This window comes from Talpa europaea (assembly GCF_964194135.1).
Source record: "Talpa europaea genome assembly, chromosome: 14".
Taxonomy (NCBI): Eukaryota; Metazoa; Chordata; class Mammalia; order Eulipotyphla; family Talpidae; genus Talpa; species Talpa europaea.
In genome coordinates this window covers 26,036,137-26,060,469 of record NC_140082.1, presented here as the reverse complement: position 1 = coordinate 26,060,469, position 24,333 = coordinate 26,036,137, and the positions used below count along the sequence as shown (strand labels likewise).

Here is a 24,333-nt window from a genome sequence, read left to right as displayed (position 1 = left end):
CTGTTCTGTTTTTAACATATTCTGGTTCTCTCTTCATGTATGATGGATGTATCTGTACATAGTCAATAATTTTGTTAGGGAATCTACTCTCTCAAAATTGACCTGGAAATATTATCAAGAGCCATTTATCATGCAGAACCTTTAGCTAAATATGTCCCTCAGTGCTAAATATTCCCCCCTCAGTGCTTCTCCTCTGGTCTCACAAGGGTAAACAGTTGCTTATTAAAAAAAAAAAAAAAAAAAGCAATGTGGGTGATATCCTATGAAGTTCCAACTAGGATAAATCTTGACCTTATTAGAAATTACTATTGACCAAGGAAAAACCAGTGTCCTGGCAAAAATACAAGACAGAAAATAGTCTGAGTTTCCTGAGGCTACTTCCTATAATCCAGGTCGCCTGCTCTCACGGCCTTTTGAGTAACTTCTAAACAAATATGACTCTTTCACATAGCAGAAAGTTTAACTGTTGCTGTACACTGGGGCTGTGCCAAAGAAAATACGTTTTGGGTTTTTTTTTTTTTTGTCATTTAAAGGGAAGAAAACAAGGTTTCATGACTGTAAAATGGCAAAGAAAATTAATGTCACCAACTGAAAAGGAATGGGGAATACTTTGCTGCACTGGTTATTTACTAAACCCTGGAAATTCACCAAGCACTTTCTAAGCAGGGTTAATGTGAAAGATTAGCTTTATTTTTGCTGCGCTTGTTTCAAAGACAGTGGGTGTGCTATTTCAAATTTCTGAAAAAACTAGGGGGAAAATGGGGCCATTAACAATGAACTCAACAAGGAAGTCTTTTCTAGGGAAATCTGCCAGTTTAAATTCTCCAAAATGGGATTGCCTTATCCAAGCACACTAACTCCCAGTTACATTGAATGGCTTCTAAAGAAAGTTAAGAATGAATGCCACTCTGAGTGGCCAGAGGAAATTAATTCTCACTTATAAAGATCAGTACCTTAGTCTAGGTCTCCCAAACAGAGACTAAGACAAGGGTTTGTTTGAGATAATTCATTTGGGATTTAATCCCAGGGAATATGAATGAAAGTCAGGTGTAGTAAAATAGCATAGCATAAAAAGTCAATTAAAAAATGTTATTTTTATTAAGTGGACCACCTTGATGAAGGGTCCATCACATAAGATTCCTCAAGGAGGTTTAAGAAATGTGCCTTCGAACTGTTCATCAGGGGAATAAAAGAGGTGTTGTCCATGGGGTCCTGTCCCCATTGTTCATAGCTGGCACCACAAGCTTCAGGAGCACCCCCCTTACTTCCAAATTATGCATGCTTGAGTGCCAGTGGGTTCCCAGGTTGGTTGAATGCCATCACATCGGAGAAGAGCAGGACAAGAGAAAAAAGAGTGCAGGAGGAAAATAAGGGTTTCTGCAAAATTGACCAATGCCCTCTTAGAACTGGTCTCTGATGCACTGTTTGGGCTGAGAAATATGAAATAGCACACAAATGGGATTTTTTATTAATTGTTGACCCAGTCCATCACTTCAATAGGCTCATGTTCTCCTTTATTTATTTGTTTGTTTGTTTGTTTGTTTATTTATACAAGAACGGGGTAAAAGCCAGATGTGCAGGAGGGTGAGAAGAATCACTAGAGACAGAGCAAGGAACAGAACAGGCAGACTGACGAAATACACTGCTGAGGGGAGCAGTGGGTGAGACAGGAGAGGTTTGCTTGCCATGTGGGTTGCTCTGAGGCCAGTGGGGATTGAAACGGCATTGCAGAGGCTGTGGACAGCTTCACAGCACTGCGCTAAACTGCCTGCGCCACCAGGGAGGCCCTCTCCTATATTTTTAAGTCCCATCTATCCCAAAGTTCCTCCATGGTGGTCACTGGCCCCAAAATTCCATAAATATATACTAAAAATATAGTGGAACAAGCTCTAAACTCTGTTGGTCTTAAGGCCATATTTGGCTTTCATCATCTCTGTCCTCAGGCATCCAATCTCAATTGCCCTCTCCTCAGGCAGCTCTTTGATAAACCTGCATTTCTTTCCTGGCAGGGCAGCCCAGTTCTTCACAGAGTGGTCTGCATTGTCCTTGTCAGGGCTGTGTTTCTGGTAGTTCTCTGTTCCGCATTTGTCACTAGGCTCACAAACAACCAAAAGATGCTCCACAGAATTGCTGGGTTCAGGCTATGTCCTTACTTACTGTATTGTCAAACAATAACTTACCTCCTCATGGCAACCAGTGACAACTACCCCTCCAGCATAGTCACTTTTTTAAAAAAAAAATTTATTTATACAAGCACTGGCGTATAGGCCAGAGGCATGGGAGGGTAAGAGAATCCACCGGAGACAGAGCTGGAAGCAGAACAGGCAGAAGGACTGAAAACACTGCTAAGAAGGGCAGCAGGCAATACAGGAGAGGTTTTCAGTGCCATGTGGGTATCTCCCTGGCCTGCTGGGGGAATTGAACTGGTGCTGGAGAGGCTGTGGACAGCTTCACAGTGCTGCGCTGTGCTCAATCCACTGTGTCACTGGGAAGGCCAGCGTAGTCACTTTTATTTCTAATGGCTAATTCATTGGCTTGAGTAGCTTAAATGATCAGGTGGTAGTCACAGTTTCAAGTTCAGTAAAAATATTCCCTAGTGCATTTTCCTTAAGAAGAGAGAACTGCAGTCTGACAATGCCAAACTTCACAGAAACCAGGAAGCACAAATTCCACAACTAGAAAAAACTGCCAATGATTGTATACCCATACTTTATGGTTTTCTTTTGGCTTCTACTTTTATTTCTACTATTTCCTTTCTTCTCACGTTGCATGCAATTTCTGTTTATTATCTTGCATTATGAGGAGAGATGACATATCATTGGTTTTAAATTTGTCTTCTTTACTAATATAATCATCTAACACTATATACTTCCCTGGAAGGCCTACTTTTCTGAATTCCAGGTAATTCAATATATTGTGTTTTCAGTACTCACCATTTTGGAATGTTTTGTCATTTCTCATGTAATTTTTTTTCCTTTTTGATCCATGCATAGCATAGAAGTATGTTGCCTAATTTCTCAAAGTTTTCTAAATATCTTTTACTTGTAGATTTTAAATTAAATTCCTTGATCTTCAGAGTATATACTTTACTCTATTTTCCTTTAGTTCTTTGAAATAGTTTGAGATGTGTTTCATGGACCAGCATATCATATGTTTTGGTGAATGTCCTCATGTGCATTTGAAAAGCAGGTAATTGAGGCAGTTTTTTGGGTACCGAGTTCTATGACTGTCAGATTGTTTGATGGTGTTGCTTATTTTCAAATTCTGTACCAGTGGATACTCCACTTATTCTGTTGATTAGTGAGGAACTATTGTTAAAATATAGACCTATGTTTATGGATTTGTCTAATTCTTTCTTAGTTTTATCAATTTTTATTGTGTTTGAAGCTCTGTCATTAGATGCATACATGTTTAATGTTGTTTTGTCTTCTTGGTGATAATACTTTTATCATGCCAAAAGATACCTCTCTATTTCTGGCAAAACTCCTTGTCTTCAAGTCTCTTTGGCTGATGTTAATATTGTTAATGTAGTCCACATGCTTTCCTGCTAGCTGTTTGCACAGAATACCTTTTCCATCTTTTAACTTCTGCCAGTCTATGGAAAATAGAAAGTGATAATAGTAAGTGGTAGGCCTTAATAGAGTATATGAAGTATCACGTAATACAAGGGCCTGATAGAATCATCAATCCTGTGGTATAACAGGTTGATCCATTTATCTTATCTACTGTGTCTATATCTTATTTATAACTGCATCTTTGTCATCTTTTTCATAGTTCCATGAACTATGAAATTCCCTCCCCACCATTGATATACATATCCTAATCTTTGGGACCTATGAATATGTTATCTTCTATGTCAAAAGGAACATTGCAGACGTGAGTAAAGTTTAGGACCTAGAGATGGGGAGATTATCCTGGATTATCTGGGTGGTCCCAATCTAATCAGATAAATCCTTAAAAGTGGAAAGTCTTTACCAGCTGGTCACAGAAAGGGGTGCAATAAATAGAAGGCAGGTCAGTGCTATTGGCTGTTGTTGATTTGAAGATGGAGGGAGGGGTGCAGGAACCCAATAGTGTAGGAAGTCTCTGGAAGCTAGAAAGAGCAAAGAAACAAATTCAACATGAAAACGTCTAGAATGCAGAGCAACCATGCCAACATATCAGTTTGGCCCAGTGAGTCTTGTGCCAGACCTCAGATTGACAGAACTATGAGATAACATATTGTTTTAAGTCATCACATTTAATCCTTGCACCACAAACTTTGTTTTGATATGCTTAGTGACAGAGGCAGCTTTGCAAGAGGATTTCATTCTCCAAATAAGAAAATTCTCAGAAATGAAAGTCTAGCATTCTCATTTCTACCTTCTTTAAAATTTATAGAATTTCTCAAAAGGAAGCAAAAGACAAGCTCTGGAAGTATTATTTTTCAGCTGTTTATATATTAGAAAGAATTTATTTCTAATGAATATAGTTTATAATTTAAAGAATACATTCTTTTTTAAAAGCAGTACAGGTTATGCCAAGGAAAGTTTTATTTTGGAACTACACCAAGTTTCAAACATTTTGGTTTTTCCCCCCGAAGCCTTTACATCCTTCAAGACTGCTTCCATAGCAACAAGCACATAGAAATCCTAAGAGACTATGGCTATGGATGCAATGAGAGTGTTACTAGAACTGAGGGAACTGGACTTCTGCCCAGATCCAATACCTTAATAGCAACCAAGCTGGTAGAGGAGGAGCTGTCACTCAGAGAGACAGAAGGAAGTAGAGTGGAGAAGGAAGTATCTCAAGAAGTCATGCCCACACAAAACAAATCTTAGGTTCCCTATCCACTATCCTATGTCAAAATGAATCAGTTGAGAATATAGCCTCCTCCTTCTGCCAGTCTTCTTCTTATATAATTTTCTGGATCTCTTCCCCCTAGACTCTATATTATATATTGTTATGAAAATTATCTTCAATACTGTTACTGATATTCCTTAAATCTTGATTTCACTTCTACAGTAATGGGGTGAAGATGGGGGGGACACAAGATTGAGGAGAAGTCTTTTAGCACAATATGCTTATCTGCTTGTAGTAACATCAGACTTTAGCTTGGAGCATTTTCCAAGTTTTGGATAATTTTCCTTATGAGAAAGGCATGGTAAAGAGTATTTTTAAATTGAACTTAGGGGGCCTCCCTGGTGGCACAAGCGGTTGAATGCAGCTTGGTGAAGCTGTCTGCAGCCGCTGCAGCACAGGTTCGATCTCCACCAGCAGTGGAGATACCCACATGGCGTGGCAGATCTCTTCTGTCTCACCCACTGCTCCCCTCAGCAGTGTATTTCATCTGTCTACCTGTTCTGTTCCCACTCTGTCTCTGGTGAATCCTCTCACCCTCCCGCACATCTGCCCTGTACCCCGGATCTTGTATAGATAAATAAATCTTAAAAAAAAAATAAATTGAACTTAGGATCTTCTGCTTTTAAAATATACTTAAACACAAAAATAAAATCCAGTATTAAACCTAGTGAACAAATAAGGTAATCGATAGTCCAGATAATAATTCTCAAAATTATTTTAGTTCAGTAAAAGTAACAGTTTCAAGACAGTAAATTGAGTGAAAAGAATATAAATTGACCACAAAACAGCTGTATTTGCAACTAGGTAGTTCTTTTCCCTTAGTCATGATAAAGATTATTATTATAAAGAAAATAACCATAAAATTAAGCTAAAGTAGAATCTTACACTTTTAGGATACGGATTCCATTCCCTCCTCCCCATCATTCTTTGTCTTCCAATATATTGAGTTTGATTGAATCTCAGAGAAAAATCTAGATAACTTCAATGCAATTCAGCCATCTATAATTACCAAGTCATTTCTGATCAATCCATTTTCCATCCAAAACACTAGTAAGCTATCCTTTTCTTGAAATTTGGCAATACCTAGGTATAATGTTCTTTAAACAATAGCCATCCAAAGAAAGGGGATATTTTGTTTGAAAAGGACATATAAAATAACTTTGAGATACATATTTGCTTCAACAAATATTGTACTTGAAATCAATGAGTGCAACTGACATTTAAATACCCTTTTTCTGTGAAAAAATGACAAGTATTTAAAAACCATTTCAGGCAGCAAAATTAATATAATTCAACACTCACAATTATTGCTTCACAAAAGAAGAAGTATGAATCATTCTTACTAGCAATTTTGAAAGATTTCTATTCTTTCTCTAAAAATCCGTCAAATTCTTAGATATTTTCTGCTGAGAAAATAATTAATAGACTTAACTTTGATGAATGCTGAGTTCTATAATTTAAAAAAGTCAGCCACCAGAAATGTTTGTATTTTTCTGCTCCTTGTGTTTCTTTTTTTCTAGCTATCCTCACAAACCATGAGCACATATACATACAAATGTGTCCTCCAACATAATTCGTTTCTCAGGAAAATACAAAAGCCGGCTAATGGGTCTCTTTTGTGAGCTATAAAACTAAGAATTTGTCCCCTAAGAAAAAAATGGAGAAGTGAATTATTAAATACAAGTAACATTTTGTCTTTCCTATTTGTGTATAACAATGATGTGATTTTAGTCTTGTAATTCAGTTTTCAAAAGAGAATTTTTTTTTTTAATCTTCTGCTCAAACTGTTTCATGAATTCCTCTGGGAAGATACCATTGGAAAATTAGAAGCCTTATAAATCCTTTATTTGAATATTCAGCAAATAAGATATTAATGGTAATTTTTCAAAATAACCTTGAACAAACCTTCAAGTTCGGTGATCCCAGATTCACTGATCACTCTGATCCTTGCCTTTTTGATTGAGACAAAAAATTACAAGAAGGAGCTGTTTAATAAACAGAGCTACTAATTTTTAAAGACCTAAATTCAAAAGAGATACTTCGTCAATTGAACAACACTCCCAGATTTAGAATGCTGTTGAGTCAACATAGTCTATCAATAATCAAATGACGCTAAAATTGAACACATTCTAATGTGCCCCTTAGAAGAGTATTAAAAGCAATAATTGATACAATATTTGTCAAAAGTATTCCAGAGCAAATTTTCACTTCCCAGAATATTACCAAAATAAATCTAGCAAGACCTTCCTCAGATTTTGTAGCTCTGAAAATCTTATTTTGCATATAGAAAACTTTCCCCAGCCAGGTTCAACAAGAGGGACAGCAGGATTTCTTAAGTGTATGGAGAATCTAGACTTCCCTCCATTTTTGTCACAGTATGTCATCACAAAGAAATTCAAAGTGGTCCACAGTGTACATTGTCAAAAGAAGGATTTCTGATCCTCCAGAAATAGATTTTGTATGGCTATTAAAGAAGCATAAAGACAGGAGGTGTTCATAGTCTTAATTTGGACTGCTATCAAGGCAACTAAACATAGACTGAATGACTTAAACAGCAAACATTTATTCTCACCATTTAAGATGCTGAAAAGTCCAAGATCAAGGTACTGCAGATTCAGCATCCTGGATTGTTGATGGCTACCTCCCATTGTAGCCACACAAAGTGGAACATGGAGTGAAGCAAGCACTCCCAGGATTTTTAATTATAGGCACTGACACCCCTAACAAGGGATCTTGACTTCAAGAGCTCATCGAATACTAATTAACTCCGACTTCTGAATACCATCATTAGGGAAAGTGTTTGAACGTACGCATTTTGGGGAGACACCCTTAATCCATAGCATTGTTGCTCTGGGACTTTAAGATCTAAAGGTAATCCGATATTTTATGTTTCTTAACACAAAGTGATGACAATGAATTTTTACTAGGCAGTTTTGTGAAAAACTGCCAAACTCTCTTCCAAAGTTACTGACTACCATTTTATGTTCCCATCGGCAATGAATTAGATTTCTTGTTGCTCCCCATCCCCATCATCATGTAGTTTTGTCAATTTTTAGGTTTTGGGCATTCTAATAGGTGTACATTATTATTTATCCTGTTTTAATCTGATTTGTATTTCTCTGATAACATAGAATGTGGACTATCTTTTCATATGCCTACTTACCATCTGCAGATCTTTTGCCAGTTTTAAAAATTGGGTTTGTTTTCCTATTGTTGAGTTTCAAGAGTTCTTTGTCATTTTGGATATCATTTCTTTATCAGATATGTCCCAAACTTTATTTTTCTGAGAATTAATTTTTCCTTCATTTTTAAAGAACAATTTGGGGGTACAGAATTCTAGGTTGCTTTTTCTCTCTCAACACTTTATTTCACTTTATTTTCTTTTTGCTTGCATACTTTCTAAGGAAAATTCATGTTATGGTTATCCCCTTGATAGACTTTAGGTAAGCTTGTTTTTGCCCCTTCTGGCTTCTTTAAGATTTTTTAGTCTCTGATTTTCTGAAGTTTGAGAATAATATGTCTATGTGTAAGGGGGGGTTGGCATTTATTCTGCTATATTTTTCTCTGAGATTCCTAGATCTGTGGTTTGGTGTCAGAAAAAAAAAAATTGGGAGAAATTTTGTTGTTATTACTTCAAATATTGCTTCTCTTTCAATCACTTTCTTTTTCTGGTATTCAAATTACACATATTTTATGCATTTCAAAATCCCATGGTTCTTGGATATTGTATTATATATTTTTTCAGCCTTTTTTCTCTTTGTTTTGAGTTTAGACCATTTCTATTGTCATATCCTCAAGCTCAGAGTTTTCCTCCGCTGTGTCCAGTTTACTGAGGTGCACGTCAGAGGCATTCCTCAATTCTATTAGTGTTTTCGATCTCTAACATGTCTTCTTGATTCTTTCCTGGAATTTCTATCTTATATTATTGATCTATTATTGCATATATTGTCTACTTTTCCCATTAAAGCCCTTAGCATATTAATCAGAGCTTTTGAAATTCCTGGTCTGATAATGTCAGCCTTCCTATTATATTTGACTCTGGATCTGATGCTTGTTCATTCTCTCCAAAGTGTATTTTTTGCCTTAGTCTTCCTTATTATTTTTATTGAGAAGATGATACAATGTACTGGGTAAAAGGAACTGTGGTAAGTAGGTCTTTTGTAATACAGTAGTAAGTGTGGGGTGGGGAAGTGTTCTCTAGCCCTATGATTAGGCGGGACCTTTTGGTGAACCAGTGCCCTAAGACTGTGAACTTGACCCTTCACCCCTTCAGTAAGTAAAATGGCTGGAGGGGAAAAGAGTTGAATCTTTCCCTTCTCCCAGGAAGGCTAGACTTTCAGCAAACCCCAGCAGGTTGGACACTGATAAAATAGTTTCTCCTGCAGGCAAACTTTATTAAGAACAACAGATGCCATATTTTATTTTATTTCTTTAAATTTTATTATTATTATTATTTTTTTAATAATAAATTTTATTTTTATATTCCCCATACAATTGCAACAGAATGCCATATTTTATTTTTTTAATTTTTTTAAATAATAAATTTTATTTTTATATTCCCCAAACAATTGCAGCCCCCCCCATTCTGACCCCAATCCCTCCCCTCCCGCCCCCACCCCCCTAAAAGTGTCTCTGGTTCATAGTTTTTTGTTGATTTTGATTTTCACTTTCTTATAGTTATTCATTTTCCTGGTCCCTTATTTAAGTTTTCTAGATTCCTGCTATGAGTGAGACCATCCGGTATTTTTCTTTTTCTTTTTGGCTTATTTCGCTGAGCATGATCCCTTCCAGCGCCATCCATGTTGCTGCAAATTGCATGTGTTTATCTTTTTTGAATGCTGAGTAATAGAATGCCATATTTTAAATGGGTCTTTTTACCTTCCCTCTGCCATGAGGATGAAGGGATTTTTTTCAAAATTCACTGTGAGAATTTGGTAGGGTTCTTGGTGGTAGAATTCACAAAGGTGAGGGGGGCACTATGAGTTTTAAACTCTTAGGCCTGTCTACGTTGAATTGCTGGCAATTCATCAATTACAGATCAGATTTTCCGACCCCAGCCTGGGTTCCCACAGAGTTTTCTGATTGTAGGTTTTCTGCTCTGGTAAATTGTGGTTCTCTGTATTGGACTGAGTTTCTTGTCAATATTTGGACCAACAGTTTGTTTTGTGACCTCACTTCCCTATCGTATTTAAAAGAAGTTGTTGATTTTTCAGTGTTTAGATTTTACTTATTGTTAAGACAAACTGGAGACTTCTAATCTCCTTAGGCCGCACACCAGAAATTACAAGTCTTTGATATGCAACTTCAGTATTCAAGCTTATGGTTTGCACATGCAAATCATTGCAGATTTACAAGCCAAATGGTGATTTTTTCCTAACAAGTTTCCATTTTTGTTCTTAGATATTGCTCTTCTGCAAAGTTATAATGAAGCCATTTACAAATGTGACAGAGTTAGACCAGCTAATATCCTTAGAGATATTAGGCATAATTATGAGTCCTACTAAGTTCCTGAGGTTTTCTTTTTTACTCCTCTTCATATTTCCTTTTTTTTAAAGATTTATTTATTTTTTTATTTATGCATGCAAGAGCTGGGTTGTAGTCCAGAGGTGCAGGGGCAAGAGAATTCTCCAGAGACAGAGTGGGGAGCAGGGCAGGCAGACTGACCGAAATACACTGCTAAGGGGAGCAGCAGATGAGAGAGGAGAGGTCTGCTGCACCGTGTGGGTTAGCTCCCTGGCCAGGGTTTGAACTCATGCTGCAGTGGTTGGCAATAGCTTGATAGCACTGAGATTTTAACCCCATCATATTTCTTAAGAACAAGCATAATTCTTATTAAATGCAAACGTATACCTGATTCAGTGTGTGTAGGGATTTTCTAAAAAAAGACAAAGGTGCCATATATCGTTCTCCAGTGAACTTTATGAATAGAGAAGAAAAATCATTTCTCTTGAAAGTTAGTGATGCCCAAATTGCTTTCCTAAGAGAAAAAAGATTTGAAGTACAATTTTACCTTCCTGAGAGATATCACCACATGTGCTCAATAAGTGAATATTGAATTTATGTTTTTGAATTGTAAAGTTTTAATGATGAAAGAGCTTTGAAAATTTTAGTGTATTTTAGAAACATTAGATACTGAGCTTTCTTTTTTTACTATGAACCATACTGAAGGTTAATGTCGAAATATCCAGCAATAGAATAGATCTTGAAGGACACTAATGAGAAACCTGTTTCAGATTACAGATGGAAGTGGATAGAGAAGGCTTTGTATGGCACAGGAGCCTGAAATGTAGATGTACAAGAAAGAGACAAAGTCTCAGGACCAGAGGATGTTTTATAGATTATCCTTCTTTGTGACAGGTTCTCCCTATTATATAATTGTACCGTGGTAATATGACATTATTATTCATCCACTTTCTTACCCAATGTGTTCTAATATTCTCCATGAGTTTTCATTTAAAGTGTTTCAGCTTTACTAGGAATACATTATGGGAACTGACTCAAGTTGAAAACGTTTACTTAATATCATTTTCTAAAATGTTCAGAAATCCTAATTAGCAATTTCACATTATAATTACATATCAGGTAGCTTAATAGCATTTGTAAGTACCATGATCTGCAGACAGGTCATAGTCAATATGTAGATTTGACACATTTCAAAGAATTTCTTACCTGTGACTGATTCAAAATTGAAAAAAGAACTTAATGGAATGAATATTAAAGAGGTGAGTTTTAGGTAAATATTTTTTTTCTAGAAAATCCTTGATTGTCATGTCTTGGTATCCACTGATTTAAGATAGGGAGTTTGCAAAGCATAGATTTTTGGGGTGAAGGGGCAATATCCCAACACCCTCTGGGCTTTTCTGGGACTGGTCAAATAATCAAATTAACATCAGATAGATGAGTAGGAGGGAAAAAGCACATTTAATTACCTGTGCATGGAGTATCTACACATATATATGGTTTCCAAATCAGTGAGAAAAAATGACGGTATATATAAATGAGATAAGGAATGGGATGAAGAACTAACTGGAGCTTCAAGGAGAGAAAGTGGAATTCACAAGATGAGGAAGGGGGTGATTCACATGACAAAGAGGAGATGCTCTATAATTAGATGTTTACTCTGTAATTTAGATGTTTTTCAGATAGGAGTTATTTTTTGGTACTTACCATAATTCTGGGTAAGACCCCCAATTTTATTAGCCACTTAAGGGAGTAATAAATATATCCCATGAGACTTTAGGGCCTTGTTTGGCCTCAACTTGAAATTATCTGCATACCAACATGGCACGTCTTCTGGAAGCCTGTTCTGAATATCTTTGTAGGGCCTATTCTAAAGAAATATAAAAGGAAGTTACCTTTATACTTCAAGTTTTCTATATTTTTGGCAGAAATCTAATGAACGTTTCCATTAGCTCTATCTCTAGGCTATTTTGCTATCATTTCTTCTTTTTATTCTGACCTTTCACTTCAAAGTTAATGTACTATATCCATCATGTCACCCCCCTCTGGTCTTAGGGGATAATTCAAGATCTGTAAAATTGTTCCAGAACACAATTTAATTGCCCTAGAGGAAAAGGGGACTTCTTTGCCTTGAAAACCAGTGTAAAATGGTAGCACTTAGACTCTTGTCGGTAATTCTAAAAACAGAAAAAAACAAACATATATGCTTGAAAATCAGTTTATACATACCTTTATTTTCTGTCAAAACTTGCTGAATAAAATAATAAAACTAAATGGGTAGGTTCAGAACAAATGAAATGCTGCAATCAGATATGCTTTAAGTTTTGGCATTTTATATTTGTATCTTTTGGAAAGACTTTCTGTAAGACTCTTTGGTATTTTGCTATGTACCCAGGAGATATTATGGTTCATACGTTCATCCATAATCATCAGAAAGAGAGTCGCGTATTGTTTCAAAAGCAAGCTTAGCTGGGTTTTCTTACCAAACCCACCCATTTATGTGTCAATATGGAAAATTTATCTAGGCCACCCAAACTAATATAAAAGCCTCTACATCAGTATGAGAATCTTCTTGAACCTTTTGAAACATTGGTTTTCATGTGAAGGGTAGCAGAACTTGTCACCCCAAAATATTCCTCTTTGGCATAAAGAATTATTTTGAGCTTGTTATTTTTAAGAAGGAGCAGACCTAGGGAAAATAAGGGACATTTACATGTACAAGGGAAAAATCTCTATTTGTAAAAGTTTCTCCCTTACTGTAGCAAGAGTTATTCAGTTTTCCTGAGTTTCTTCCATATGTATAAAAGCTGTATGTGTTAGTTAAATCTTATTTTTCTCCTGTTAATTTATCTTTTATCACAGGAAGTATCTCAGTCAAGAACTTAGAACAGTAAAGGGAAAATTATTTTTCTCTCCTACAACTGTTTGTCTGTTTCTAGAGGCTTACAAAGTTAAGTCTGTTTTTATACTTTTTTATTGCATATTTCTGCCTTAAAAACAACCAATACCAGAGGGGCGGAGCAACATGGCGGCGAGGAGACGCTGCGAGTAAGATCTCCCATTAAAAAAAGTTAATAGGGAGGAAAAGCGGCAGGTCCCAGTGAGAACTGGGACACGAAAGATAAACGGACGACTCCAGCAAACTGCCCGAAGAAGAAAGTTGCCATAAAAGAGGACGAGAAGGGAGGGAAGCGCAGAACCCTGCTCCCCTCCCCCGCCCACAGAGGCGGCACTCTCCGACCGGCAGAGACGAGGGAAACAACAAACCAAAACGCCCAACAAGAAAAACGGATGCAGCAAGCGGGACTGTGAGTGGAAAGGAACTATTTCAGCCACCACACCCCGTAAACGGGAGCTGAGGCGAACGCTGCAGGATCCACCGCGGAGGTGAGCTCCACGCGCCATTAAAGAGAGCCCCGCCCCCCAGGAGGAGACCAGCACCAGCACACAGCCCCGGCTGCCCGGTAAGCTTGCACGAAAGCGGCGCTCGGATTGCAGCTGCCCAGGCCCCTGCGCCTGCGACCTAGGCTTGCGGGGAGACGGCGGAGGCCCTCCCTGAGTGAGCAGGAACAAGGCGCCCAGGCAGGGGAGCGGGATTCAAAAGGGGCCATTCCCGCGCCACTGATCTGGGCTACAGCCCGCGTCCTGGAACTGAGGGCTTTGGAACTGAGACCCGGGCGGAGGCCCTCCCTGAGTGAGCAGGAACAAGGCGCCCAGGCAGGGGAGCGGGATTCAAAAGGCGCCATTCCCGCGCCACTGATCTGGGCTACAGCCCCTGTCCTGGAACTGAGGGCTTTGGAACTGAGACCCGGGCGGAGGCCCTCCCTGAGTGAGCAGGAACAAGGCGCCCAGGCAGGGGAGCGGGATTCAAAAGGCGCCATTCCCGCGCCACTGATCTGGGCTACAGCCCGCGTCCTGGAACTGAGGGCTTTGGAACTGAGACCCGGGCGGAGGCCCTCCCTGAGTGAGCAGGAACAAGGCGCCCAGGCAGGGGAGCGGGATTCAAAAGGCGCCATTCCTGCGCCACTGATCTGGGCTACAGCCCGCGTCCTGGAACTGAGGGCTTTGGAACTGAGACCCGGGGCACGAAATTAGGGGCGTGGGTTCCCCACGACGGTGGGGCACAAGGCAGACACAGCACCCCAAAGCCGTTGAGGTGTACCCTACCATCCCCGCTCTGCTCCCTGTCCCACGGGGTGGAAAATCAGCTCCCCAAGGGCTCTAGGAGAGATCTCTGGTGCCACCTAGCGACTTGACCCCAGCACAGGCTACTGAAGGAGCTAGTGGCCAGCTGGGGAGTTAGCCCACACCGGGCCCCTTCTGAACAAGTAGTCTGAGCCCACAGGGAGAGCGAGCACCCACAGCCGGGGCAGACCAGGCGCGCAGAAGAGTGTGCCTGAGACCAGAAGCGCAGGGAGTGTGTCCCACATCACCATTTTAGAACAGGGACATTTCTTCAGTAAAGACTACCTGCAGAAGGCTTCCTCAGGAGCCAGAGGTGAGCGGGGGAAGTTCGCCCACGCCAGACCCCCTCTGGCCTGCAGTCCAAGCCCAGAGGGGAGCAGGAACCCACTGCCGGGGCAGACCAGGCACACAGGGGAGTGTGTCCCCACATCGGCATTTTAGAACAGGGACCTTTCTCCAGTAAAGGCTGCTTGAAACTGACAGATGACTCCTGGAAGAACCAGAGGGGAACAGAGAAGCCCACCCAAGATGCCGGCCAGTCCCAACAACACAGTGTCCCAACGCATACGGCAAATTAGAAAACAGACAGTAGGGAGGAGAAGAACCACACGCAACCTAGCAACTCTCCAGAGAAAAAGCACACCACAAAAAGAAAGCCAGCCCCCAGATTGCAACGACAATAACTTGGAAGAATTTCTGAGCCTTCCAGAAAGAGAATTTAAAATTGCCGTGATTAAAAAACTGACAGAAGTCATAAAGGAAAACAATGATAAGGGAAAAATAATCAACGATCAGAAGAATGCAATTGAGTCCCTAGAGAGGGAAAACAATGGTCAGAAGAAAGAAATTGAGTCCCTAAAGAGGGAAGTAAAAGAAATGCAGGAGATCAAAGAATTAATGGAAGAACTAAAGAATTCTGGGAAAAGCAATGAAAGCAGAATAGATGAAATGGAAGAACGAATAAGTAATCTTGAAGACACAGAAATAAAAAGAACCAAAACAGAAAAGGAAAGAGAAGTACGAAGGAAAAAGAACGAAGAAAGACTTCGGGAACTATCTGACTCCATGAGGAAAGGAAATATAAGAGTTATAGGAATACCAGAAGGAGAGGAGAGAGATGTAGGAACAGAGAAAATATTCAAAGAGATAATTGAAGAGAACTTCCCAAATGTGAAGAAGGAGCTGAAAATTGATATACAAGAAGCAAGAAGAACACCAAACTTCCACGACGAAAGGAAAAATACAGCAAGACACATAATAGTAAAGCTCCCAAGAATCCAGGACAAGGAAAAAATAATGAAGCTGGCAAGAGGGAAGAAACAGATAACATTCAAAGGAAAACCAATCAGGCTGACATCAGACTTCTCCGAAGAAACACTACGGGCAAGGAGAGAGTGGAGGGACATAGTCAACAGACTCCAAGAAAACAGATGCCAACCAAGAATACTCTATCCCGCAAAGCTCTCCTTCATCTTTGAAGAAAGAATATGGACCTTCCCAGACAAACAGAAACTCCGGAATTTCATTGCAACTAAACCCCCACTCCAAAAAATACTACAAGGAGTCCTAAAGCCAGAACCTCAGAGCGACGAATAACAATGAAAGAAGGCCAAAAAAAAAAAAAAAGTTATTAAAAGAATAAATAAATAAAATCAAAGGAAAGACAAACACAATGGCAAATACAGATGTTAACATATCAATATTAACTCTAAATGTAAATGGACTAAACTCTTCAATAAAAAGACACAGAGTTGCAGCCTGGATTAAGAAACAAAACCCAACCTTTTGCTGTCTCCAGGAAACACATTTAGCTACAAAAGATAAAAATAGGCTCAAAGTTAAAGGATGGAAAACAATCCTACAAGCAAATGGACCAAAAAAGAAAGCAGGAACAGCTATACTTATATCAGATAAAACAGATTTCAAACTCAAAAAGATAAAAAGAGACCCCAATGGTCACTACATTATGATCAAGGGGACAATACTTCAAGAAGAAATAACACTCATTAACATATACTCACCAAACGAAGGAGCACCAAAATATATCAGACAACTGTTGTCCTCTCTGAAAACAGACATCAGAGAAAACACATACGTAGTGGGAGACTTCAACACACCACTATCAACAATGGATAGATCAACAAGACAAAAAATAAGTAAAGAAACCAAAGCTCTAAATAAAGACCTAGAGCACTTGGGCTTAACAGACATCTATAGAACACTAAACCCCAAAAAAACGGAGTACACATTTTTCTCAAGCGCACACGGATCATTCTCCAGGATCGATCACATACTGGGGCACAAGACAAACATCAACAGATACACCAAGATTGAAATCATATCAACCATCTTTTCTGACCATGAAGGCATCAAACTAGAAATAAACCATAAAAAGAAGGCAAGGAACTTTCCTACCTCATGGAGATTAAAAACCACACTACTGGAAGACCATTGGACTAATGAGGAGATCAAAGAAGAAATTAAAAAATTTTTTGAATTGAACGACAAGGAGGACACCAATATCCTAAATGTATGGGATGCAGCAAAAGCAGTAATAAGAGGAAAATATATAGCAATAGAAGCTCACATCAAGAAACAAGAAAGAACGCAAAGAAACAACCTAATCTCGAAGCTCAAAGATCTAGAAAAAGAACAACAAAAAAACCCCAAAACCAGTAGAAGAAAAGAAATAATAAAAACCAAAGCAGAAATAAATGAAATTGAAACTAAAAAAACAATCCAAAAGATCAATGAAACCAAGAGCTGGTTCTTTGAAAAAATAAATAAAATAGACAAACCCCTAGCCAGGCTCACAAAGGAAAAAAGGGAGAAAGCACAAATAAACAGGATCATCAATGAAAGAGGAGAAATCACAACGGACACAGCAGAAATCAAAAGAATAATCAGTAACTACTATGAACAGTTATATGGAAACAAGTTTAACAATCTAGAGGAGATGGACAAATTCCTACAACTCTACAATCATCCAAAGCTAGATAAAGAAGAAATAGAACACCTAAACAGACCAATTACAATTAGCGAAATTGAAATGGTAATCAAAAACCTCCCCAAAAACAAAAGCCCAGGACCTGATGGATTTACAAATGAATTCTACCAAACATTCAGAGACGAATTAGTGCCTATCCTTCACAAACTCTTCCAAAAAATTGAGAAGGAAGGGACAATACCAAACACGTTCTATGAAGCCAACATTACAATAATACCAAAACCGAACAAGGACAACACAAAAAAGGAAAACTACAGGCCAATCTCCCTAATGAACACTGATGCAAAAATCCTCAATAAAATTTTAGCTATCAGAATCCAACAATGTATCCATAAGATAATTCACCACGACCAAGTTGGATTCATTCCAGGGGCACAAGGATGGTTTAACATCCGAAAATCAATCAACGTTATCCAACACATCAACAAAAAGAAATATAAAAACCATATGATAATATCAATAGATGCTGAGAAAGCTTTCGACAAAGTGCAACACCCATTCATGATAAAAGCCCTTGAAATTCTTGGGATACAAGGAACATACCTCAACATCATAAAGGCCATCTATGACAAGCCAACAGCCAGTATCATTCTCAATGGTGAAAAGCTGAAAGCAATTCCATTAAGATCTGGAACAAGACAAGGATGTCCACTCTCACCATTGCTTTTCAATATAATACTGGAAGTCCTAGCCAGGGCAATAAGACAAGAGAAAGACATCCAAGGAATCCAAATAGGAAAAGAAGAAGTCAAACTATCACTATTTGCAGACGATATGATATTATACATAGAGAACCCCAAAAACTCCACAGAAAAGCTAATTCAACTCATCAATCAGTTCAGTAAAGTGGCAGGATACAAAATCAACACGCAAAAGTCAGTAGCCTTCCTATACACAAACAATAAATCTGAAGAAGAAGAAATCAAAAAGACCATCCCTTTTGTTATTGAAACAAAAAAAATCAAATATTTGGGAATAAATCTAACAAAAGAGGTAAAGGACCTATACAAAGAAAACTATAAAACACTGTTAAAAGAAATAGAAGAAGACACAAAGAAATGGAGAGACATCCCCTGCTCATGGATTGGAAGAATAAACATTATTAAAATGGCCATCCTTCCAAAAGCAATATACAGATTCAATGCTATTCCAATCAAAATTTCAATGTCATTCTTCAAAGAAATAGAACAATTATTGATGAAATTCATATGGAATCACAAAAAACCCCGAATAGCCAAAGCTCTCCTGAAAAAAAAAGAAGGGAATGGAGGCATCAGACTCCCAGACTTCAAACTATACTACAAAGCCATAATCATCAAAACCGCATGGTATTGGAACAAGAACAGACATACAGACCAATGGAATCGAATAGAAAATCCAGAAATAAACCCACAGGTTTATGGTCAACTAATCTTTGACAAAGGAGCAAAGACTATGCATTGGAGCAAAGAAAGTTTGTTCAATAAATGGTGCTGGGAAAACTGGGTCGCTACATGCAAAAGAATGAAGCTTGACTACCACCTCACACCATACACAAAAATCAACTCAAAATGGATTAAAGAACTAGACATAAGACCTGAAACCATAAAATATATAGAAGGAAATATAGGCGAAACACTACGTGATTTGCACATCAAAGACATCTTTACAGACACATCACCCAAAGCAGTGATAGTGAAGGCAAAGATAAACAGCTGGGACTATATCAAATTAAAGAGCTTTTGCACAGCAAAAGAGACAATAACAAAAACAAAGAGAAACCCCACCAACTGGGAGAACATTTTTGCACCCAACACTAATGATAAAGGACTGATCACAAAAATCTGCAAAGAGCTGATGAGTCTCAACAACAACAAAGAAAATAATCCAGTCAAAAAATGGGCAGAAGAGCTTAAAAGAAACTTCTCTGAAGAGGAAATGCAAATGGCCAACAGGCATATGAAAAAATGTTCAACATCACTTGTCATCAGGGAAATGCAAATCAAAACTACCATGAGATACCATCTTACACCAGTGAGAATGGCACATATTAAAAAAACTAGCAACAACAAATGTTGGCGAGGGTGTGGAGAAAAAGGAACTCTTCTGCACTGTTGGTGGGAGTGCAAACTGGTCCAACCACTGTGGAAAGCTGTGTGGAGATTTCTGGACCTACTAAACATAGAGCTTCCATATGACCCAGCAATTCCACTCCTAGGTATTTACCCAAAGGACACAGAAACATCAATTCCAAAGAACACCTGCACCCCTATGTTTATAGCAGCACTGTTTACAATAGCTAAGCTTTGGAAACAACCCAAATGCCCAAAAATAGATGACTGGATCAAGAAGATGTGGTACATATATACCATGGAATATTACTCAGCATTCAAAAAAGATAAACACATGCAATTTGCTGCAACATGGATGGCGCTTGAAGGGATCATGCTCAGCGAAATAAGCCAAAAAGAAAAAGAAAAATACCGGATGGTCTCACTCATAGCAGGAATCTAGAAAACTTAAATAAGGGACCAGGAAAATGAATAACTATAAGAAAGTGAAAATCAAAATCAACAAAAAACTATGAACCAGAGACACTTTTAGGGGGGCGGGGGCGGGAGGGGAGGGATTGGGGTCAGAATGGGGGGCTGCAATTGTATGGGGAATATAACAATAAAATTTATAAAAAAAAAAAAAACAAAAAAAAAAAACAACCAATACCATGATATATTTCATGACAAGGATAGCATGATATCTATATATTGAATTATTTTTTTCATCACATGCAGTGACTATTTTCTGTTGGTTATTTTTCTGTTTAGCATTTCACATTTTTTCCTACTTAAGTAGAAATGTGCTGGCTATAATAGACAGGGATGAATTTCAGACAGAGAGTTGGTATTTATAGGACTGTGTATGTCCTCTACTATAGTGAGATAACCTGACTTTTTGTTCTTTCTGACATCACATTCATGTGACACTGGGTAAGTCATTATGGATCTTTTTTTAAAAAAGATTTATTTATGCATATGAAAGCTGAGGTAGAGGCCAGAGATGTGGGGTTGAGAGGATTTATCAGAGACAGAGTGGGGGACAGAACTGGCAGATTGAAATACACTGCTGAGGGGAGCAGCGGGCGAGTCAGGAGAGGTCTGCTGCGTCGCACTTGCGCTGCAGAGACTGCAGGTAGCTTCATAGGTTGCGTCTCAACCCCTTCCGCCACCAGGGAGGCCCCTATTATGGATCTGCAGTCCATGTTTCCTCATAATTAAAGAGTCAATAATTTTATTTCTAAAATATAAATGTTTATATTTAAAATATTAAAAATAGAAAATATAGGAAAAAACATGATAAAATAGATGCCAATGAAAGTGAGTATTACATATGTCAATCTAAAAATTCAGGATATAATTAAAAATACAAAGGGTATTTATTTTTATTTAGGATCAAATAATTATAATTTAAGATACATAAATTTAGGTAGAAAAACCTAAAACTTTCCCTCTACCTGGAGGGACAATGTCAGGGCAATCTATGGGAATTAAAAAGGAAGATGTAATAAGTGTTTAAAGAAAAAAGTTGATAAGTGTTAACAGGCTTGAACTATTCTTGCCTTTCCATCATTAGTAGCTGAATTTCTAGAAAAGATGTAAAGGGAACGTAGTCTACTCTCAGGCTAAATGTATTGATACATAACCATCAGTTCTCAACTGTTTGCTTGATTAAAACAATTGCTTTTGGCCTACTTCAAACATCTTTGACCTAGTTCAAAAGAGACAAGTAATGTAACTTCTTTATAATGGCTCCCTGGCTGTTTTAACAATGGCTTCATGGATATCAACTTCTCTTATATCAGATCTTCACCCAAAGCATAATAAAAACCATGAGGGAAAGATGAGCTGATAGAAGGCACATCTAAATAGATGGCAAGTTATCATAGTCGCTTATTAAAAAAAAAAAAAAAAAGGCAGCGTGACTGTTGAAAAACTCCCCAGAAGTCGCTATATTCCACGTGAACTGGTTGGTGGCTCCTAGAATTGTGAAATACTCATATTTTTTTGTGGACAATGACATGTACATATTCAGAACACAAAATTCTTGGTTTTCCCATTTGGAGTGCATTCGCAGGGCTTAAAAACTTTTAGAAACACATGTATCCAAGTCTATCCTGTATTAGGTACTATAAGCAAACAGCAATTCTGTAAGCATAGGTTAGAGAGAATTGTTTTTAAAAATTGTGTCATTTTTAGATTTAGTAAGAACAGAGACTGATTGAGATTTTTTGAAGAAATTGCCAAGACACTAGTTTTGTCTCTGTGCTGTATCTAGAAATTTTTGGCTATCCTATCAACCTTAATCAATATCTAATTTTTAACAACCTAAGATCTTGGGTGGAAGTTTGAAGCAAAGAGGGAAAACATACATTTGAGTTTCCTCAAATATATGTTCATTAAGAGATTGATGGTCTAAAAATTCAGTTCAAATTCTGTTATTGATCTGAGCCATTTCATGCTTATATCTTGTCTGAAGCATTTTTCAACATGATTATGATGGTATCTAAATGATCCACATTTTATGAGTATTTGCCAGGAAAATCTTTCTAGAAACGGCTTCTACTGTTTTATTAACAATGAGGAGTCAGGTATTAGAGACAGCAGAAGTGTATATTAAATATCTTGTTTGAGAAACAAGGAGGGAAAAGAAAGACACAATGTCTTATTCCAGTATTTAGAGTAAGTTTAATCAAAAGTTGAGCTTGTTTATGACCTGAGATGGTGTAATTTCATCTTACAGATATAGCCTGAGATGTAAATTTCTGAAACAGAAGGAAACTGGTTGCCTATGTTGTCTATCCTTGTACTAAATTACTAGAAATTACTTAAAAACTATTGAGAATCAGAGGTATTAGGAAAACCCAGTGCATGTGTTTTGTTAACCCCTCACAAGTGCCATTAATTATGAGTTCTTTGAGAACATTCTGTGGTTTTTCAAAATGACATTTTTTTTAAAAACATGTGATGAATCATATAGGATTTCTCTAAAGTGGTGTGGTTAACCTTATGTTTACACATGACAGAAAAACATCAAAGGAGCACATGATTTGTCAAAGGCGCTCTATTCAGGATAAAAAGTCTAGATCCTACTGTGTCCTTAAGTTCACTGCCCCATGTTGTGATGTGAGATAATAGGTCACAGCAATGCTAATCCTTACCCCTTCAAATTTGTCACTTCTAAGCAGAAATAGCCATCTTAAGCATACCCAAACAGAATATTCAGGATGTTCTTGTACAGGCATTAAAAAATAATTTTGTCGGGGCCTCCCTGGTGGCAGAATGGGTTAATACACAACCTATGAAGCTAACCGCAGCCTCTGCAGCACGAGTTCAATCCCTGGCCAGGGAGCTACACACATGGCACAGCAGACCTCTCTTGACTCACCTATTGCTCCCCTCAGCAGTGTATTTCAGTCAGTCTGCCTATTCTGTTCCCTGCTCTGTCTCTGGTGAATCCTCTCACCTCCTGTACCTCTGGCCTGTACCCCTATTCTTATATGCATAAATAAATAAATCTTAAAAAAATAATTTTGTCAACCTGTTTTCCATTGTCATAAATCTAAAACCTTTGCGTATTTTATATGCTTGACCTTCTCAACCAGAGGTGATTTTTACTCTCCAGGGACTATTTGACAAAGTCTGGAGATATTTTTGGTTTGTTAGGATTGGGGCCAAGAGGTACAATTGACATCTACTGGGTAGAAACAAGGGCTACTGCCAAACAGCTTACACACAGGAAAGCCCCCACAATAAAGAAATATCCAGTCCAACAATGCCAAGGTTGAGCTGTTTCCAACCCATGTTGACCTGAGTCTGTCTTTCAACAGAAATGATTATGCCATGATCACAATATACTCACTGTGATCTCGGGGTGAGGGACTGGACATAATGCTAGAGAGAAACTCACTGAAGCACCTCACACAGATGTTTGAGAGAATATTTTCCTCTAAATGGTGATAAAGCATTTCACAGACATAAGATAGTTGCCACTTGTCTCTCTGAGAATAAAATATAGCCCTAGGAGATGATGCCTTTATTGTTCCAAAGGTCAGGAAGACCTTGGTCATCTCTTTGAAAAGAAATAAATATGTGCTGTGTAATAACCAGTGCATACAGCAAGTTTCATAAATCTAACAGAACAGTCAAAAGTAATACCTCTCATTTATTACCTAGTTCATATTTAAGCATTTTCTAAAAACAAAATGTAAATGGTTGAGTTGCTTTTGGTTGATAACTGTGTCATTTTTAAGACTTCTGGCAATAAATGATTCCTTCTAACCACAGTCAGATGGCTTAATTTATCTCCCATTTAAAGATTTTGGTAAGAGTAGGCATGAAGCATCTTGTTTGGGGAAGTTTAAAGGTTATTAAGTTTTGAATAACAGAGTCACTTGTGTTTTCCCACCAAACTTTTCCCAGCAGTGAATATATCTGGATCTTATTCTGCTTTTTTATTCTTTTTTTAGCTTCCTGAAATGACTCATGTTCAAACACAGCGACCCTGGTTGATGTTTCTCCTACAGAACTTTGGATTGGTCGTAGGTTGGATTTCTCTCTTACTCTTGGCTATATATGAGCAAAATATTACAATATAAATTGAGTCTCAGAACCCTTCAAAATGAATTTATGTGGCATTGTTTTGTTTGTTTTGTTTTACTCTGTAGTGATTTTCAAATTATTTTTTTATCAGATGAAGCATGTATCTTTCAATTCCTTAACATTAATTTTATAATGTAATGGTGTCATTTTTGTAGTATATAAATGTCAGTTTGTCTTCAATTGAAATTTTCATTTTAAACTCCAACA

At 37.9% G+C, this 24,333-nt stretch overlaps 1 protein-coding gene across 3 annotated transcripts in view; it reads left to right on the top strand.

Moving 5' to 3' along the window:
* SLC39A12 (solute carrier family 39 member 12) overlaps positions 1 to 24,122 on the top strand; it is a gene marked incomplete at its 3' end in the record, with an annotated part of 63,692 nt that extends 39,570 nt beyond the window's left edge. For all 3 annotated transcript variants that reach the window (XM_084254232.1, XM_084254231.1, XM_084254230.1), the window contains one exon: positions 23,994 to 24,122. In XM_084254232.1, the coding sequence (XP_084110358.1) occupies positions 23,994 to 24,122 (129 nt within the window). The remainder of the gene's footprint in view (positions 1 to 23,993) is intronic.
* Between the last annotated feature and the right edge of the window lie 211 nt (positions 24,123 to 24,333).